The sequence below is a fragment of the Vombatus ursinus genome, unplaced genomic scaffold, assembly GCF_900497805.2.
Source record: "Vombatus ursinus unplaced genomic scaffold, bare-nosed wombat genome assembly UNPS02014778.1, whole genome shotgun sequence".
NCBI classification, from domain to species: Eukaryota; Metazoa; Chordata; class Mammalia; order Diprotodontia; family Vombatidae; genus Vombatus; species Vombatus ursinus.
The window spans coordinates 46,826,012-46,843,113 of record NW_020954556.1 but is presented as its reverse complement, the minus strand read 5'-3'; the positions used below and the strand labels follow the sequence as shown (position 1 = coordinate 46,843,113).

The 17,102-nt window shown below is 48.8% G+C and overlaps 1 protein-coding gene across 1 annotated transcript in view; it reads left to right on the top strand.

Annotated features, from left to right (window-relative positions):
• The window catches only part of TTC7A (tetratricopeptide repeat domain 7A), a 202,809-nt gene that overhangs the window by 81,508 nt on the left and 104,199 nt on the right, over positions 1–17,102 (top strand). Inside the window, exons 9-11 of the mRNA XM_027865179.1 lie at positions 3,569–3,706; positions 5,190–5,273; positions 10,206–10,310. Of these exons, the coding sequence (XP_027720980.1) occupies positions 3,569–3,706; positions 5,190–5,273; positions 10,206–10,310 (327 nt within the window). The remainder of the gene's footprint in view (positions 1–3,568; positions 3,707–5,189; positions 5,274–10,205; positions 10,311–17,102) is intronic.

The following is a 17,102-nucleotide window of genomic DNA, read 5'->3' as shown; positions in this document are numbered from 1 at the left end:
TTAAAAGTGCCCTTAGGCCGGGGACTAGTCAGTGCCTGGAGAAACTATGTGGCGTAATGTGAGTAACACTGAGAATTGGTATCAGGAAGATCTGAGTTCAAATTCTGCCTCAACTTATCAACTAAGTGATCCCACGAGGTCACTCTGAGCCTCAGTTTCCTTGTCAAATGGGGGCTCCTGGTAGCACCAGCTTCACAGGGTTATGAGGGTCAAATGAGATGGCATGTGTAAAATGTCTTGTAAAACTTAGAAGTGCTTCATGAATGTGAGCTGCTGTTATCCTGATTTCCCTCCCTCCCATAGTGGAGGCTGCTGGAAGGTGGGGACAGCCCAGAGATTTCTCAGAAGGCGGGGGCTGTGTTCCCTCCTTCCCTTCTCCTGGTTCTCAGGGTCCCTGGTCGGGCTCGGGATCCACTTGATGCCGGCTGACTGGAGAGGACTCCAACACCCGTGTGCCTTTTGTAGGCAGTGACTCAGAGGCCGAGGCAGGAGGGGTTGGGAGCTGGGTATGTTGGTGTAGTGGAGGGGCCCAGAGGGAGCTCTGAGATCACTTTTGAGCTCAGTGGAACCACTGCGGCAGAGCTGTTCGTCATCATTCCCTGCCCCCCCACCCCCACCCCTTGGTCGATGTGTGGGCGGATTTTGTTGGTAACAGAGAGAATATCGCTGGCACTTCTCCACCCCCTTAACCGTTTGGAGGCCAGGGTGAGTTCCCCATTTCTTCCTGGGCCTTCGGTACTAATTTGCCCTGAGATGGGTCTGGATGCCAGAAGGCCACATGGCTCATCCCTGGGTAAACTGGGCCAGCCTCTCTCTAGACAGAAGAGGCAGCTGCCTACATGGTATGGTTTCACGGGACTAGATAGGCCCCCTCCTCCCAAATATGTGCTTCAGTGAAGTTCCACCATTAGAGATTTGTTCTTTTGGGTCCCTAAGGCTTTTCAGTCTCCCAGATGCTCCTCCCTATTCCAGTGCAGATAGAGACCCCCAGGAGTTAAGACCTCTTTGTCAGCAACACTTGAGCAGGAATTGGCTTACCTCTAGTAGAGTATAAGAGGAGGGAGGGAAGAAAGGGGTAGTTGCCATCTGTTTACATGATAGGATTTAGGACCAACGTCCATAATTTAGCCCTGTCCTCCTGACCCCTTCCTCTGTCTTCCCCTCTCTGATGCGTGGAGCAGATGATCTCTGAGGGCCCTTCTGGCTCCGAGCCTGTGATCTTAAGTTGAATTAACTAGAGAAAGAATGGATGACCCTGAGGTTCCTTTTTATTAGAGGAAGAAAATAGCAAGAACCCACACTTACATCTTGCTTTATACTTTACACCCCTGCAAGGTTAGGTTGTGCCAATATTATTCTTTCCATTTTATGGGTAAGGAAACAGCCTTAAAGAGGTTAAGTGACATATTTATGGTTGTATGGCTAATAATAGGCAAAATCAGGATTTGGGCCCAGATGTTCTGTGTCCACATCTATTTTTGTTTTCAGTCTCACCCAATAACAAGTGATAGCAGGATGGTGTGAAGGAAGACTTCAGGTTTGGAGAGGTCTGCCATAGTATGCTGCTCTAATAGGTACTGCTTGGCCAGGCTGGCTTGGGAAACCAGCTCCCCTCCTTCAAAGTCTGGCCAACTGACCCATTCAGTTTAGGACTTGGTCTATTGCCTCTGGCAGGGGGAATCAAATCTTAAAAAGAGATGACAGAAAGCAAATCAATTAATTGAAAAGTATTTATTAAGCCCCTGCTTAACTATGCCAGGCACTGGGTATAGAGGTACAAAGAATGAAAGAGCCCCTACTTGGAAGGAGTTTCTCTTCTGTCTAGGTTGACAACATATACAGATATAAGTAGATGCAGAATAAATACATAGGAAAAAATGCAGGGTAGGCCATTGCTCTGGCAATTATAAGAGATCGGGAAAGATTTCATGTAGAAGGAGATGCTTGAGATATGTCTGAAACCGAGAGCGCTGTTGAACCTAGAGCTGGCAAGCGAGAGAATTCAGGGTGTGGTTGGTTTTATATGTCCTACCTCAGATTGGAATTTGGGTTCTGTCCCCCCACCCCCTTACTCCTTTTCCCAAGTAGCCATCTGGTAAATCTGCAGACTTGGAGTAGGGAAACCAAAGAGTTGTGAGCATGAGGGCAGAGAGCTAAGAGAGAAGGGAGTCTGTGGTTGAGCTCTGAAGACAAGAGTCCCTTGATGGAGGAGAGGAGGGCACACCGGGGAGGGTTCCATACTGTGGGTGGAGCAGAAGGAAGAGGTTCCTGAGTGGATACAGGGAGTAGAAGCAAGGGTGTCTCTGGTCATAGGGAGGGAGCAGAAGGGGGAATTCCATGGGGAGGGCAATTGGTCATGGAACTAAGCAGAGTTCCATGGTGGGGTGAGGAATAGAATGATGACAGCTGGCATCTGTAGAACAGCGAGGTGGGCCAGAGGATGGAGGGCTGGCCTTGGAGTCAGGAAGAGCCGAGTCGAGGCTTGCCTCAGACACCTGGGCATTCAGGTAATCTCTTTCCTGCAGTTTCCTTGGCAGTAGAATGGGGTTGATAACCCCCAACTCCTGGAGTTGTGTCAAGTGAGATGGTGTTGTTTTGAATCTTCAAGTACTTGAAATATCAGCTAGCATTCATAATGCATTATATAATAATAGCAGCTCACATTTCCATAGCACTTTAAGGTCTGCAAAGCACTTTACCTGTTATCTTACTTGGTCCTCCCAGCAGCCCTGGAAGGCAGGAGCTATCATTATCCCCATTTTACAGATGAGGAAGCTGAGGCAAAGAGGTTAAGTGACTTACCCATTGTTACATAGCTAGTAAGTGTTTGAGGCAGAATTTGAACTTGGGTCTTTCTTACTGCAAGTCTAGCCCTCTATATCCACCATGTCACCTAGGGAGAAGGGAAGATTTTTATGGAAAAGGAGGGTAGCGGTACATACAGGACAAGGGCTCTCTGAATTAGTTTCTTAACGCTTTTTATTACCTCAGTTTTCCTTCTGTGACATAGGAAGCAGAACTGACCCTTCCCTACCTGAAATAGTTGGTTTGTTTTTGTTTTTTTGGCAGTTGGGGTTAAGTGACTTGCCCAGGGTCACACAGCTAGTAAGTGACAAGTCTTTGGTCTGAGGCCAGATTTGAACTCAGGTCCTCCGGACTTCAGAGCTGGTGCTCTATCCACTGCGCCACCTAGCTGCCCCTGATTTTTTTTTTTTTTTTTTTTTTCAAATTAAGACGTATTGATGTTTGTAATAGTCTGCAGTGATTTAGGGACATGAATGCAAAGCAGGCTTCTGGGTCAGAGCTAGGGAAGATGATATAGCTGGAATGACTGGTGCACTTGTCTCCGAAATGGTGGGCAGATGATCCAGCGTGGCCTGGGGGGGTGAGAGGGTGTTGCACTGGAGTTGTTCATCTAATTGTTGTCGTGGCCAATGCCTGGGCTTTGCTGAGGTAATGGCCAGGGTGCCAGGAAGATGCCAGAAGACAGACTTCTATGGGTAGTCAGTGACCTGTTTGTCTCTAAGGCCTTAGGTATTTTCATCCCCAAATTATCTTTCACCTGCAGGCAACCCGGGAAGTGGTTCTGAGCCGTTCACCAGAGCAGAAAGAAGACCGAACTATCAGTCTCCGGGATGCCTCTGCAGTCTACGACCTTCTGAGTATCACGTTGGGCAGAAGAGGGCAGTATGTCATGCTCTCTGAGGTACAGGAGCTTACTATTCCCTTGTTTAAGCAAGGCTAGTAGTTGTCTTTGGGCCCAGGCTCCCTGTGACATTTAAGGGGTTAGAGTCCAGGCAGGCAGACAAAGCAGAAAAGAACCTGGACCCTGGGATAAGCCACAAGGGTGAAATTTTCTGTGTCATCCTTGAACTCTTCTGTTTCCGTCTTCTGGAGATTCTTGATTGGGATGGGAGGTTGAGGGCTTCCTTTCCCAGATTCTGAGAGCCCAAGGGAGTTAGTGTCCATATTTATCTTGGTAGAGTTTCAAGCTGGGCATTTAGAGTGAGACCGAAGCCACATGCCCAGGGTCTGGAGCCGTGTATGGGTAGCTCAGGAGGGCAAGTCAAGACTAGTCAACGAGCATTTATTAAGTGCCTACTGTGTGCCACACCATCTCAAGCTCTGGCCAAGACTCATGTTCATGAAATTTCATGAAATGGGACCACTGTCCATGCAAGCTGTGTTGGGAGTTGTCTGTAGCAGAGGGGTGGGCTGCACTGAACTGTCCCCATGCCCTTATTTAGTCTTCGTGGTGACCATCGGCACACACCTGGGCTAGGAGATGTGAGGGGTGTGTGAGTGACTGCCCTCTCACCTCCGGTTCAGTCCTGCGTTCATGGTAAGGCTCCACCAGGGGGCCCCCACACCTGCACGTCGATCCAGTCCTGAGCCAGCATGCTTGCTTCTGCCCCAGAATGGCATGGATGTGGGTTTTCCTGACACTTCCATGGAACCATCCCTCCAGCTCTTTGGGGACATATTGAAGCCTCACCCAGTCTGGTTGGAGGCTGGGAATCAGCCCCACACCCATTCCAGTGTCTAAGGGCTGCCCAGTTTTCCTTTAAAGTTACTCTTCTCATCTCTCCCAGAATTGTTCATGGTGTCATTTTAGCCCAGTTTCTTTATGATGATGATGACAGTGATGGTGGCTAATCTAAATCCCGCATTTATAATACTTTTTAACTTTTCAGAAGCATTTTTCATGTATCTTGTTTTGTCTGATCCCCACAATGACCTTGTGAGATAGGGAAAGCTAGTGGGGTGGTTTTACAGATGAGGAAACTAAACCTCGAGGAAGGGACTTAGCCAAGGTCTCTCAGTCGTGTCAATGGCCAAGCAGTCACAAGAGCCTGCAAGTGTTCACTCATCACACCACTGGGTGGGCTTTCCAGGAAGGAGCCCAATCAGCCCCCAGTTTGTGCTAAAGTTCTTAGAGTTATAGATTTAGAGGTAAGGAGGTCTAACTCCTCATTTTACAGAGGAGGAAAAGAGTCCAGAGAGACCCCATACCTAATAAATATCTGGGGCAAGATTCAAACTCAGGTCTTCCTGACTCCAAGTGCAGTACCATCTGCTGAGCCCACCTCACTCCCCCAAAAAGCCACAGGGGATGTGGGCAGTCGGCATCTCCTCAGGATATCTGGGAGCACTGGAGCCACTGACTCTGGTGCCCTTTGCTTCCCCAGTGCCTGGAACGAGCCATCAAGTTTGCCTGTGAAGAATTCCACCTCTGGTATCAGCTGGCCCTCTCCATGGTGGCTTGTGGGAAGGTAAGGCCCTGGCCGTTTTTCCATCCCATGTGCATCTGTGTCATCTCCCACTGGTTGCATGCTATTGCCTAGGAAAAGATTCCTTTTTCTTTCCCTCCTTTTTCCCTTGGGGTCGAGTAACTTGCCTGAAAAATGGATGGACACGTGGGTTTGTGGGTACTGGAATTCATTTCCTGCCTCTTGATAACCTCAGGGGAAAATGAAATTTCTGCTTTATTGTCAGAAGATGTACATGTGTGTGTGTGATATGTTTATTTGTGCTTGTGTGTATCTTTGGTGGGGTATGGGAGAGAATCACTATGTGCTCCTCACAGTACTGACATGTCTACATGCGTGTTCTTATATGTTTACATATGCACATGTAACATGGATGAATTTCCCCATGGGCACCTGAGTGTCTGTGTCTGTGTCTGTATTCATGACTTGTCTTACAAAAGGCAGCCCATCCTGGGTGTTTGCTCCTTGCTGGCTGGTTCAGGGCTTTGTCTCTGGGGCATTTTGAGTGAGCTCTGGAAATGAGAAACAGTTGTTGATGTTTCCTGAGCCTGTGACCCGTGCATCAGGGGAACCTGGGAGGAAAGTTGAGGCAGCTGTCATTAAATTTGTTAGCAGGACTAGGGCGTGATGAGGTGGATTCTTCCCCCAAAAGTCCAGTGAAAGGATGTGGAGACTTAAAGGGGCTCAGACATGCAGGTTCTCAGGCTGGGGGTGTGGGGAGGTTGGCATGCAGTGATTCTTGTACACTTCCCCCGCCAGTGTACCGCTTCAGCCCCCTTGCCCTGCCTCGTCTTCATTCCTTACCAGGTCAGAATGAGACTTACATAAATGTCTATTTTAGGCACCAACGTGAGCCCTGAGCAGAGAGCCTTCCTTGAGCTTGGGTGTTAGGAGCGTTAGGGGTGGGGGAGGGATGGAGGAAGTAATGTGGCATGAGGTTGCAAATTGATCTAAGAGCTGTAAATACCCTGAGCCTTTTATGGGGCTGAGGGAATTCCCTCCTCTCTGCCCCTCCCTATCCATCTGTGCAGTATCCCATCCTGGTCCTGAAGCATTCTCTGAGGAGGCCTCGCCTAGAATCTGCAATGCGTAATCTTGCTGATGGGGGCCAGGACAGCTGTTGCAAAGCCTTCTGCAAGCCCACCATGGCAGGGTTTGGGGGGATGGGAGTGATGGGGGAGGTGACTACTCCCCCAGTGACTGGTGGGGAAAGAACCTGGGAGCAAGGAATACAGTGTGGGGAATAGGGGTGGAGGTGGCCTGGTATCTGAGGAGTCCTTCTCTAGGCAGGTAAGTGATAACCGATACCAGGTGCTCCCCATTACTCACACCCCCACTAAGCAAAAAGTCTGTTCTCAGAACCTGGAATAAAAATTCAGTATTTATTAACAGCTCTCTATGGCAGCACTCAGTGAAGGCCCCAGAGAAATAGAAGCCCTCCACTGCCCTCCCCCCTCACCCTTCTCTCTCCCACCCTCACCCACCCCCTGCACAGGGACCATGAGGCTCGTGCCCACACGCCAAGTGAATGTGATTCAGGACATAGGATCATAGGTGTAGGGCTGGAAGGCACTCTGAAAGTCATCTAGACCTTTTATAGACCGGAAACAGGGTCAGAGAGGTAAGGGGCCTGGCCAGGGTGATCCAGGAAGGCAGCATCAAAGCATGGCCTCTGGTCCCCAGCAGCAGGAGAGAAGCAGGTGCCGGCTCTAGGATTCAGGAGGCAAAGTCTCTGGCCGTTCCAGGAGGGCCGTCCGAGGGACACTTCCACCGGCGGTGGTGCAGGCCTGTGGGGTGCATAGTGGTTCGCAAGGTGGGTAGTGCAGGGATGGTCACCCCCATTTTACAGGTGAGAAAACTGAGGCGCAAAGTTACCACCCCAGCCAGTATGTGTTAAGAGCTCTTAACCCCTGAGCTGAGATTTGGCCTCAGTAGACTTTAAGTCTGCTCTTTCTACACCGTCTTGCTGCTACTTCTAAAGGAATTCAGTTCAATTCACCAGTGTTTATGAAGTGTTGACTCTGTCCACTGCAGAGACAAAATGAGACATCCCTTGCCCTCACAGAGCTTGTGCTCCAGCAGAGCCCATGACGGACACATCAATGGCTCTGATTTCATTTAGAACATCAGCCCCCAAGTGGTCCAGCTATCCCAGACTGTGAGAGATTTAGGAGAGACAGAAGAGGAGCCTGGGCCTTGAAGGATGCAAAGGAAGAGGGTGGGGAGGACTTTCCAGAGAGGAGGAGGAACCGAGGTGGGGACAAGCAGGGCTTGTTTGGGGGACACTGAAGAGACCTGTCTGGCAGGAGTCTCCACTGCCTCCTGGACTGAGGAGGAGGAGGAGATGAGGAGAGACAGCCTGGCCTGGCCCCGCCACTCCTAGCTTTGACAGGCTGCCTGGGGCTGCTGTGCTCAGCATTGCTTCAAGTCAGCCCTTTTCTTTTCCGTGCTATCTCATGGGGTTTGGCCTCTGGTCTTGCTCCCTTCTGGGGGGCGTAGATCTGGGTTTGGGTCCTTCCTTTGATGGGGAGGGGAGCCCAGGCCTTAGTGGATAGAAAATAGAACATTAGGCTGGTGCTGTGGGGACAATACTGGACTGGGAGTCAGGGGATCTGAGTTTTGGATCTACCACTAAGTAGCTGTGTGACCTTGGGAGATTCACCTCACCCCTCTGGGCCTCAGCTTCTTTATTATCTTTAAGATAATAACATCTCCACCTGCCTCCTAGGGCATTGTAAGGACTGAATAAGTCCTGAATTTGTAGTCAGAGAACTGCTTTTCTGACTTTGTTTTCTTACAATCTGTGATGTTGGGCAACTCATTGTTGGGCCTCAGTTTCCTGGTCTGTCAAATAAAGGTTTTAGACCAGACAACCTCTACATTCCCTTTTATTGCTAAAATTCTATAGTTCGTCAATTACATACAGCCATAAAATGGATGTTATTTATTTTTTTAAATTAATTCCAAGTTCAGGGAATGGCCTTGAATTTGAATATCTAGGCAGCCGAGTCTGTAGAAGAGATGGAGAATCCTCCCGATAAGCTCACACCCCTGTGAATGGTACAACGAGTTACAGTGAGACTGCTGCTCTGAACGGCTGGGCCCTTTGGGTGGCTCTGGGGAACAGGAACGGGTGGAGTTTTTGCCAGAGAGATGAACTGAAGGATTGAAAAATTTACTGTTATTGCCAGCCTTGGTTAGTCCTTGAGGGCCCAGAGAATGCCTTTGGGCTGACCGCTGTCCTGTGGTTTGGGGGGATCCTTCCAGGGGGCATCAGATACAGCAGCAGGTCTGTCTGGGAATGGATCCTTGTCCATTAACTAAACCAGACTATGCTGTTCCTGACAGCGCCATCTGAAGAGGGTGACCTTGATTGGGCTGGAAGTGGGGGGGCACTTAAGACCGCATCTCTATCAGGAGCCTAAAGTTGGAGTTGAGGTTCCACGACTGTGACCGCCCCCGATAGGCCTTCCAGAAGGTTAGGCTGGGAGATATAAATATATCTGGCACATCATCCTGCAGTAATAACGTATGAGTTCGATGATTTAGGTCGCTCCTTCTGTTGGTTTTCTCAGCAAAAGCATAGACTCAGTTGCTAGGTAACCACCATTTTTTTTTTGAAAAGCCCCTCTCTTCTTTTGCCTGCCCCCACCCCTACCCTAGCTCCTGATTGCTGAGTCCTCAGATGACTCCTTAAATAGTATCCCTTCATGGGGATTGGGGAGGTGGATCCACTTCCAAAGGTCAGTAGCCCCAGGGTGGGAGAAGGAAACGCCTGAGGCTGACTAAGGCATGGGGGAGGGGGAGGATCTTGGGTGTCACAGACCCTTGCCCTCTTCTCCTCCCCTTCTTCCCAAGTCCCCACCCTGCCCAGCACTATGCTCCAAAGGCAGTTGCTGCTAAAACATCCTGACTAGGCCAAGCTAAGCTTGTGTCATGGCTACAAAGTCCAGAGGAGGAAGGGAGACGGGCAGCTTTGGGGAAGGAGCCATGGTTCAGTTTCTTTCTGGCCTCCAGTGCACTCCTCTGATGACTGCAGCTCATACTGATCTCTCCATGCTCAGGACTCAAGTAGTACTCAGAGGCTCTACATACAGTAAAGCATGTGATCATAGACTACTTCTGATGTTCCTTCATTGGGTTTCTTCAGCTACACTCTAAAGTCCTTGAGAGCAGGGAAGGAAGGGAGTTCCCTTGTCTGAGACCACATGTTCTCCCCGACTGGTCCCTCCTTACCTCTTCCTTTCCTAACTTCTCATTTTCTTGATTTCAGTATGTCTATATGAAAGTAGCATCTTGGATTCCTGATCTAGACCTGCTTCTTTGAGCTCTTAGGGAGGAGAGAATTTTACTTCTATCTTTCCCTTTTCTTGTATCCTCCATAGTGCCTAGCACAGGACTGAGTACTTAGCAGACAACTCAGTACATGCTTATTGCATTGACTTGAAAAGCCTGTAGTAGGCCCGAGATTGGGCAAAGCTATTTGGCGTCATAGTTTAGGATGGAAAGCGGAAGAGCGACGTGGAGGGCCTGCCACCACACCATGAGGAAGGATTGTTGCTCAGGTTGTCTTTGGAAAGGAGAGAACAGTGAGCTTGGAAGAACTAAGGGAAGGAAGCATCTGTAGGCTGTCGTCCTAAACTCTGGGGCTCTCTTTCTCCCAGATTCTGAGCCTCTAGTGACGTTTGCAGTCTTGTATTCTGGGGGCAGGGTGCCCATGTTTGGCTCTGTGTTGTGGTACATGAGTGGGTGGCTGCTATGTATATGTATACCCATGGACACTTGTGTACAGGTTTGTGTGTTCACATATGTATGTATAGCCCTTTTAGGTGGCCAAGATGAGTCCTTGGGTGCAGAGGTGGCTCCTGTAAGCTGTTGCTACTACTGAAGGCCCTGTGAGTGACACTGTTTCTACCTTCCCTCTTCATTTGGCAGTCGGCATACGCCGTGTCGGTGCTAAAGGAATGCTCGAAGCTTCGTCCTGGTGATCCCACTGTGCCCCTCTTGGCTGCGAAGGTCTGCATCGGGTCCCTGCACTGGGTAAGTAAATGAGCTCATGTCACCTAATGGTAAGATGCCGGCTACAAGAACGGGTCCTAAGAGATGCATTGTGACTCTGGATGGGGAGTCCGTATCTATGTTGGAGTGTCTGAAGGGACCCCGAATGCCTGTGGGCATGTTGTCTTCCCTGGGGGAGACAGTGTCGTGAGAGGACAGTAAGCACAGGGAAGGACTTCTTTTGAATCCTGGTGACCTGGAGTGTTCCCTTGCAAGGGCAATTTGTTTGCTAGCCCTGGCATTAACTAACTAGCTGTGTGACCTCAGGCAAGTTGCCTCCGTTTTCTCATCTGTATAATGGGGAGTGAGGAGGGGGAACAGGAAGCCGTTTGAGCTCTTGATACTCTGCAGTTGTGTTTGGTAATATTGTGTAAAGGTAGATTGGCATCCTGTTGGATGGCCCAGACCCCTCATCCCTTGTGGTGGTCGGGGTGGTCTCCTTCATCTCAATCACGTTGGCTGTTCTGTGTGTGGCAGGATGTGCCCAAAAGCTGTGATCATGCAATTTGCAGATGACATAAAGTTGGGAAGGGTAGTTAAAACAGTGGATGATAGTAAGGATCCGAAAAGATCTTACCAGGCTAGAGGATTGGACTAACTCTGATAAGATGAAGTCCAGTAGGGATAAATGAAAAATCTTACCCTTGGGTACAAAAAGTCAGCATCCCAAGCCTAGGGCAGGCATGGTGAGACAGCAGTTTTTTAAAGCTCTGGGGGTCTTGGTAGACTTGGAGCTCACTCAGAGTTAGCAGCAGGGCATGTCAGCCAGACGGGAGCTAATGCTTCCCTTGGCTTTGGTCTTGGGCTGCTTCGAGAGGGCTGTAGTTTGCAGGAATGACGTCATATTCCGGCTCGATCTGTTCTTTGGGGGCCATATCTAGTAGATTGTATTTGGTTCTGGTTGCCGTACTTTCAGAAGGAAATGGATAAGCTGAAGAGGGTCTGGAGGAGGGTAGCCAAGATGGCGTGGGGTCTTGGAGTCTGTGTCATTAGGATCAGGGGAAGCCTCTTGGCAAGTTTTTTGGCCCAGAGAAGAAAAGGCTCAAAGGAGTCATGATGGCTCTGGGATGCTGAAGGGCCATGCTGTGTGAGGGATGGGCCTTCTTCTCTTTGGTCCCAGAGGGCACAACCAGAAAGAACAGGTGATATTTGCAGAGGTGGATACAGGCTTAATGTCAAGCCTGACTTCCTGATGAACTCGAGGTGTCCCAGCATGGAATGGGCTGCTGTGGAGGGGATAGGTCCTGACCCACTGAGAGGCTTTGAAGTCGAAGCTTCCAGGCTCATTCTCTGCGTTATGATGGTGATTCCTTTCGGGTATGGGTTAGACTAGATAGTTTGAATGGGAAGATTCTGGGAGGGGGAGAGAGGACAGAGGGTGCAGCTTATCTGAGGAGGTGGAGTTCTCTCCGCTTGATGCCTCGAACCTGGGGACAGGCCCTGGTATCCAGTGTTTCCCAGCTTGGTGAGGACGGTTAGAGGCTGCTGTCAGGAGAGCGAAGCCTTGGCTCAGAATTCCTCAGGGCATATCCAGGGGAGCCTTCCTAGGAGCTTGTGGAGAAGAAGCATCTGAGGCTGGCTATGACCAGAGTAGAGGAAAGGGAGAAAAGGATGCCGGAGGCAGGCAGGCATGGCCACTGTCCTGGGGAAGGATTCCTGAGCTTTCTGGACTTACATTACTATGTTATTACTTTGCTTTTATTTAATGGGGTTTTTTTTGGGGGGGTGAGGGGTTGTGGATAGAATTATTAAATTCTAATGGTGCTTTTTTAAAACTACTGCAGTTCTTCTCCAGGATTGCCTCTTTCCTCTATAGAACCCTCTCTTGAAACAAAGAAAAACAATTGAGTAAAAATAATCAAAATATAAGATTGCTGAACTGCCTTGTTCCCTTCTTTTTTAAACAAGGGATGGCTCATTGGATAGGAGAGGGAGGAGGAAAATGATATTAAAAACAAAGGATATAAATAAAAATATTAAGTAAATATAAGCTTAAAAAAGCCACGCACAAACAAACCCTTAAGCAACACAGTAACTGAGTCTAATGGTGAATAACCCATTATTCTATTCCCATGGCTGCCACAGGCCTCCCCCCAGCCCAACCCACCCCCACCTCTCTACTGAGGAGGGAGATGCGTTTCCTCATCTGTTCCCCAGAGCCAGAGGTCATCACTGCGTCTGCTTGGAGCTATGCCTAGCCGTACTCTCTGCTTCCTGTGCATCGCTTCACCCTGGTCTTGTCATTTCCCAGATTTCCTCACACCTGCCCTCCCCTTGGTGCAGTGACATCCCATTGTATTCATCATGCCATGCTGGTTTTGTTCTGCTGTTTCCCATTGATGGGTGTGTACTTCGTTTCTGGTTTTTTTGCTTATCACAAAAGGTTATTGCCTTCATTTTAGTTTTCCCCTCCCCTCCTTCCCTCACCAAAAGAAATACCATATAGATAGATTTGCTTTTCAAATTAACAGCAACAATAATTGTATTTTGAGAGCTAAGAGAGAATTTCATAACCCCCTCATTCTCTGAGAGATGCAGCTTGGTTTAGGAAAAAGAATGAAACCAGAGTCAGGAGAATCATCTGACATTCGTGGACTCGTTTTGTTGCCTGTGCCTGGGAGCTGCCCCTACCTGGCCTATGCTGTTTAAGGCAGATCCCAGCCAGGCTTCAATCCACTTCATTCCCAGAGACCATGTCTTGGAGGGTCCGCCCTGGCCCCCCCCCCCCCCCCCCCTCCCCCCCCCCCCCCCCCCCCCCCCCCGCTTCTCCCCTGATTGGTGACTCCCCCACCCAACTCACTATTTCAGGCAGGCCTCAGCTATATGCTCATTTCATTTCCTACCCCCTGACCATCTCCACTTGGCTGCCTCTGTACCTTCAACGGCATCCTGCCATCCTGACCAGTCCCAACCCCATCAGCTCTCTAGTTCTGATTATGTCTACCCTTGCACCTGAAAGGATAATGTCCATCTTTTCCCCTATGGCCCTCCTCACCTCACCCAGAGCTCTCTCCTTGTCCACAACTCCCTTCTCTGTGTCGTCTTCCCCTGTTAGACTTTAAGACAGACTGTATTTGTATCCTCAAGCACTTACCACAGTGCTTGGCACATAGGAACTGCTTAATAGAGACCCAGGAGGGTGTTCATTCTGTTGTTCTTGCCTCTCTCCCAGACTTTATGGGGGAATGAAATAATAGAGGTGAGAGCACTTGGCAAATGTTAAGTTCTGTGAGTAAGGGCTCATCATCACAATGACTTACCTTTAGAGAAGGCTTAGGGTTGACATCTCATTTGAGGCTCTCAGCAGGCCAAACCCCCCACACACACACACACACAAATGCTCTTAATACCTGGTTTGCAGATAAGAAAACTGAGGCTTAAAAAAGGTGAGTGGTCTAGCCAGGGACTTACAGCTACTAACTGGTCAAGGAGGGCTTCTCAGCCCAGTGTAAGTCAGAGCAGGTCATGAGCTTAAGGTTGGTGCTGACTTGTTTAGGGGAAGATGTAACTCTAGAGGCACACGCAGAGACCGAGGGTCCCCTCTGCTGGAGTTGGGGCTGGGGGTGATTTGTGTCTTTGACGCAGGGCAGTGTCAGGGGAGCTCCCTGCTCTGCAGAAGACCCAGCCTTCATTCCTCAGCTTCCTCATTGCAATGGGGATTCTGCTCCCCTCTACTATTGCTCTGGCTACCACCGCTTTTCTTTCTGAGAGACACTAGGCTGTCTTTGAGGTCAAGCAAGCAAATGGATTTTTAATGAATATCCTCTCTTCACTGTTGTCTGCTTTCTCTTAGCAACGGCCCTTAGCCCTTCCTTATCCAGATGGTTTTCCTGCCAGATTTTCCCATGGATAAATTACTTGGGAGGAAATTCTGGCCATGAAGATGGAGCTGCATATGAGGTCTCCTCAGCAGAGCTATGCAGGAGTCATTTCAACATTTACAGCCTATGTTTCCAAATCATAAGAGCAGAAGCAGCAGCAGCAACAATAATAATGAAATTTAAGTATCTCAATCCTGCCATGCTGCCCCTGAGGCTCCAGCACAACAGGGGACCAGTCCATGGAACAGAGAGCATTTTCTGCCTACGGTGCTGACAGAATTCCTGTTACCATAACAGGCCATTTAGCCTCACTAATGGGTTCCTCAAGGACCTATCAGCTGCTGATAGAACTCGATGTAACTTTTTTCATATCCAAGTTCGGTGGGGAGGAGAAAGGGGTCTGTTGATCCCAGGTCAAGAACCCCTATCCTAGTCTAACACCCTCATTGGGCTCAGGTGACTTGCTCATGGTTACAGAAGTAGCACGTGAAAGATGTGGGATTTCAAACCTGGTTTTCTGACTTCAGATCTTTCTACTGCCCTCAAAGTCATAGGCTCTTAGAGCCTCAGTGGGAACCTCCATCACGTACGCAGAGGGATGAACTCATCCTGAAGAGGCTGTTCAGCCTTCACTTGAAGGCCTCTGCCGAGGTGGCTCCAGCAGGACTTGGTCCTTGGGCAGTTCCAGTCACTGGGAGGTTTTTCTGTGTGTCAGAAGGAAATCTGTCTCTCTGCTGCTTCTGCCCTTTTTCCTTGTAGTTCTGTCCTCTGAGGGAAGGAACACAAGGTCAATTCCTCTTTTACGTGGGTCTGTCAGCCACTTTGAAAACAGGTTGCTGTGTTTTTTCCAGTCTTCTCTCTCCTCCTGGCTGGATCCTCCATTTCCTTCATGCATTTCTCGTTTGTTGTGGTCTCCAGGCCTCCCATCCTGGTTCAGCTCCCGGATGGCTCCATTTTGTCGGTGTCCTTCCTAAGAATATGACAAGAAGACGCTGAATGTAATCTGTAGTTAGAGGTAGTCTGCTCAGGGCCCCTTTCAGGAGGACTGTCACTCAGATTTTTTCATGTAAACTTTTGTCTAGCTTTAGTTCTGTCATTCCTGTGGATTGGATTATTTTAAAAATACAGGTGTGATCCTTATTGTTACATCCAGCCGGTCATTCTAGCCTGTGACACTAGACACTATGTGTCAGAGGCAGGTCTTGAACCTGGGTCTTCTTGAATTCAGATCCAGCCCTATAGCTGATGCACCATGTTGCTTCTGTCAAATTAAGGGAACTTTAAGTCATTTCCATTTTGGTGGGGTGTGTCAAAATCATACTGGACCAAAAGTCCAGAAAGCTGGCTTCTAGTCCTGGTTGTTCTACTAACCACCTGTGTGAGTGCTTGGGTTAGCCAGTCATTTTGTCTTCTTGGGCCTCGGTTTCCTCATCTCTTTCAGGGAGGGAAGACTACACTAGATGATCTCTAAGGATTAGGTTTTCTCTTAAGTAAAATTGGTAAAATTAGATTTTCTCTGATCTACTCAGGACCCAAATAGCTGCAGCCAGAAAGGAGTTATGAGGCAGAGGGGCTACCCCACAGGTACTGGCATTTGTCCAGAGAATAAGGCTGTGAGTGGGGCTGATACCACTCCTGTCTGACATGTGGGTTAGATCCCAGAACCCTCCTAGCACATACGCATCTACCTTGTGGTGCTGGGGCAGGAGCACCATCTTTGGTTTCAAAGGATGGCAGCCTTTAGTCACACAATCAGCCCTACGAACTCAAGGCTGCTGTTGTCAGGAAGCCCTAAATTTAGGTCTTCCTGCAATGGGAGAGCTGTTTGCCTCCATGTCGTAATTATAGTCATTATGTGTATTCAGATTACATGGTAATAAAATTAGGATCGAATCGCTCCAAATGGAAATCAGATGAGAAATAATCGGTAAGAAATAATCAATGACAACATAAATAGAGGATCCAGAAGAAAACTTAACTAAATGGACTTTTTAACCAGAATAAAGAGATGAAGTGCTTAGCCTGAGCTAAGCTTCACACTTGAGTTCAAGAGGTGATTCCACAGAGGCCTTGCAGCAAACAGAGGTGAAGGCCAAGTATCTCCTGAAGTCAGGGGTACATGGGCCCCTGAAGCCCCCACGCATTAACTTTCCCTAACTTTGGCAGCCTCAGCACATGACAGCCTACACATCCAAATGGCAGTCAGGTTAGTGGCTGGTTTGGTTTTTTTTTTTTTTTTTTAAGTAAGAGAATGTTGTAGTAGGAAAAAGATTGCCCTGGGAGTTAGGAAACCAAATTAAAGTCCTGTCTTTGCCACTAACTAGTTGTTCTAAGTCACTTACCCCTCTAAATCTCAGTTTTCTTACATGTAAAATGCGATCGTACAACCCACCTCACAGAGTTTTTGTGTGCCTTGTAAACCTTAAAGCCCTGTGGAAGTGAGAGCATTCATGCCTAGGCATTTCAGCGCTGCCTTGCCATAGTAGTTATGTCTATATGTGTTGCCTGGGGGGGGGGGGGGGGGGGAAGGAAGAAGAGGTGTCAGTGCCTTGAGGATCAGAGCCACATCTTGTACTTGTGTGGATTCCCCCACAATCCCTAACAGTTCTTTGCCCCTAGCAGGAGTTCAAGGAAGACTTGAATAGTGATGGTGGTAATGCTGATAATGATTGACAGGAGTGTGGGGCTTTAAGGTTGGCAGAGAAGTTTTGTGCATTGCATCTGATACAGTGATCTTGTTCAAGAAGGTACTGGAGCTCTTATTATCCTCGTTTTTAGAGATGAGGAAACTGAGGCCAGGAGAGGATAAATGATGGGCCCCCAGCCAGTTTGAGGTGGAGTTTCAACTTCTCTCCTGACTCTTGAATGCAGCCTTTCTTTACACTGTGCCGAGGCCGTTTTGGGGATTGAGGAGCCTGGGTAGATTTCTGTGGCTTCTGACCTCCCTTTTACC